The sequence below is a fragment of the Agrilus planipennis genome, unplaced genomic scaffold (assembly GCF_000699045.2).
Source record: "Agrilus planipennis isolate EAB-ADULT unplaced genomic scaffold, Apla_2.0 scaffold328, whole genome shotgun sequence".
NCBI lineage: Eukaryota > Metazoa > Arthropoda > Insecta > Coleoptera > Buprestidae > Agrilus > Agrilus planipennis.
Genome location: NW_020439082.1, coordinates 84,829 through 88,224, shown reverse-complemented (window position 1 = coordinate 88,224; position 3,396 = coordinate 84,829). Strand labels below are relative to the sequence as shown.

Here is a 3,396-nt window from a genome sequence, read left to right as displayed (position 1 = left end):
ACTTTGGAGTGTAACATCTTGGAAGAAACACAAATTCAGAATACGGAATTCAAGGAAAACGATTTATTTCTGAGGAAAAGGGGATCATAATAAACAAATATCGTCGCCCTGCAAAAGACACACAAAATTTTTAGGTTTTTTGGTAACAAAAAACGACAATCAGCTAAGACAGCAACTCCTATCACTTACGAAAGCACTTTTATCGTCGGTCAAAAGAATAAGCGAAAATTCGGAAAATTTCAGAAAAAAACGACAGCCTAATATCAACTATGTTCCAGAAGACGGAAGACACAATGAAAATCATCGAATGGTACGTAAAGGTTATGCAAAAAAACATGCTTCAAACAACACGGGAACAAGATTCTTTATGGATGATTTCAGCAGTAGCGAATATACTGAGATTAAGGGGTGAATCATTGGGCCCAGAACCTTCAAATCATGTCCTACTCGGCATAATTTATATCTGCCTAATCATCTTCCTTATATATATATGACTGATCAAATGTCTAAAACGAAGAAAAAACCTAAAACCATTCCCAAAACAATGCGGGAAAAAATGAAACAACCCCACTACCTCAAACAACCCCATCAAAAATTTCTACATCCCCAAAAAAAAGTTCATCTTAAAAATCACGGAGAAACAAAACATCCAAACCCTATCCCCTGGCGAAACAATTGCCGCCGAACTTAAATGTATTCAATAAATATAATTGTCGGCTATTCACCGTATTAAATGCAAAACAAACTCAGCATATTGCGATTTTCTTCAGTTAATTTTTTTTTTTTTGATACCCTCAGATTGTGTTTATTATCGGGTTATTTAAGTCAGAGTATATTCCAGAAAATTGATGCTACTGAGTAAATATTACAATAATTTTGCGAAAAGTTATATAAAATAAAATTCTAAAAGGGAAATAATTTAATTACAGAAATGTATGGAACTATATGAAATATGAAGTAAGAAATGGTACGAAAAATGTAAGTTAAAGGAAGTAAATAATACTATAATAGTAAAAAATACGGTTGTAACCTATTTAAAACTTCACGGTCACAACTCGTGATAGTACCGCCGCTCTCCGGACCACCCTCTCCGATAGCGTCACCAGCTACCCCTGGACGCCGCCGACCGCTACCCTTACCACTAGGACGTTGTTGTCTAGTCAACCCTTCCCTTTCTGGCAACCAGCTTGATATTTAAGGAGCCACACCACCGAAGAAAGCTACGGAGCGGCATGGCCTAGAGGTTTAGACCATTGCTTAGCATTCGGGAGGACGCCGGTTCGAGTCCATTTTCCTTGGTCGAAGTGTTTCTGTGGTTTTCTTGGATCACCTAAGCAAATGCTGAGGCAGTAATATTCCACAGATAATCTTTCATTCTCTTCTGTCTTTATTTCGTCCGTCTCATCTTTCTCACCCGAACTATCACCCACCCATTCCCACGATTCCTGAAAGCAGGCTGAAGGGGGCCTTCCGGCGTAGTCCGGAGGGACTGCCCGCCCACTGGTGGGAATGAAACACCCAAAAGTTTTTTTTTTCGAAGAAAGCGCGAGATAATCATCGACAGATCGAGCAGTTATCAAATGTGCAACGAGCATCATACCAGCAAAATATCCAAGTAGGTGAATAAATTTACTGTGGGAACACTCGGTATAGCAATAAACAATTCAAATGTGTAATAATTAAAGTTCATCATTTCTGCCGACTTAGTAAAATCGCGGTACAGTGCGACTAACTAGGTCATAGACATTTATACACACATATGTAAACTGCTGAAATAACTATTGCCATTAAACCAATGTAAATAATTTTTATATAAATAGCGTGTAAATGATTGAATAAATCAGTCTAACACCAGGCTCACTTTTATTTGGATGCTGCAATAGTGTCAACCCTTGGATGCTGCAATAGCGTCAATCATCGGATGCTGCAATAGTGTCATAACTAATCATTGATGCTGAAATGTGTCCAACGCTATTATAAAATCGGTTCTTCTCAAAATCACAACTTTTGATAGTCACATCTCATACGACTACGGAGTGACTACAGTGGTGACCCCGAATAAGAATATATGGACAGTAATAAACTACATTGGTGACCACAGCCGGAACCTTCTGAAGATGATCTGCCGCCGTCACACATTCTCCACCGGCCAGTCCTCATCAGGACTACATTGGTCACGCTGCGGAGCAGCACAGCCCTGTTCCACGACACGCAGCATGTAAACTAACGACACCGCCCAGGCCAGCCGCAACGTGACGCCCAACCTTGCCACAACACGCCGCCGTTCACCATGTCCCTTGACCGACTAGACGTCAAATTGCCACCCTTCGTGCCTTCCGACCCCGAACTCTGGTTTTGCATGGTCGACCGCAGTTTTGAGGCCTACGGAATTACGTCCGAATCAACAAAATTTGGGTATGTACTAGGCAACCTTGACCCTCACTATGCGGCGGAAGTGCGTGATATCATTGTCAACCCCCCGGCGACTGATCCATATGCCACCATCAGGGCAGCACTCATTCGTCGGCTGGGCATCTCCCAAGAAACACGGATGAAACAACTCCTCGAGCCAGGAGATTTGAGAGACAGGAAACCCACGCAATTTCTGCGTCATCTACGCGGTCTGGCCGGAACCACTATGTCGCGCGATTTACTGCGAACCATTTGGTCAAGTCGTCTCCCTCTCAATATTCAAGCCATCATCGCAAGTATGCGCGATAAGAATCTGGATGAAACCGCAGAGGTCGCCGATTGCATCATGGAAACAACTCAAACACAGTCCATGATAGCAGCTACGGCCACACCTACTCTCCAGCACGATACCATCCAGCAACTGGCCAACATGGTACATACCCTCCTAATGGATCTGAACAAGATAAGACGACACTTGGCAAGAAAATTGAAGAACCAATACCGCTCAAATTCACGCTCTTTTCTACCCCGACAACGTTCCAACCACAGTATTAGGGCAAATGGTCAAGGGCAAGGCACACTAACGCATCCCACCAACGACTGAGGTCCACACAGCGCAACGACGCCTATTTGTATCAGACAGAATCACACACCAAAAATTCCTAGTCGACACCGGTGCTGACATCTGCGTGTATCCCAAGTCACTTATACCTGGGCCACGTCAGAAATCCACGTTCACGCTACAAGCAGCAAACGGCACCAACATAGCGACTTATGGTACCATTGTTCTGTCTCTCAATTTAGGCCTACGAAGATGTTTCCCATGGCGATTCATAATAGCTGACGTCACCAAACCAATTATCGGTGCAGATTTCCTTGCGCACTACCAACTGCTGGTAGACTTAAGCAACCAACGACTCCTGGATCGATTCACACACCTCACCACCTCTGGTCAACTAATCAACTGCAGCCAACCTTCCGTCA

At 43.3% G+C, this 3,396-nt stretch overlaps 1 protein-coding gene across 1 annotated transcript; it reads left to right on the top strand.

Moving 5' to 3' along the window:
• Positions 1–2,290: 2,290 nt before the first annotated feature.
• On the top strand, positions 2,291–3,016 carry LOC112905278. Its single transcript, XM_025977398.1, has one exon. It carries the CDS (start codon positions 2,291–2,293, stop codon positions 3,014–3,016), a length of 726 nt encoding a protein of 241 aa, XP_025833183.1.
• The last annotated feature ends 380 nt before the right edge of the window (positions 3,017–3,396 follow it).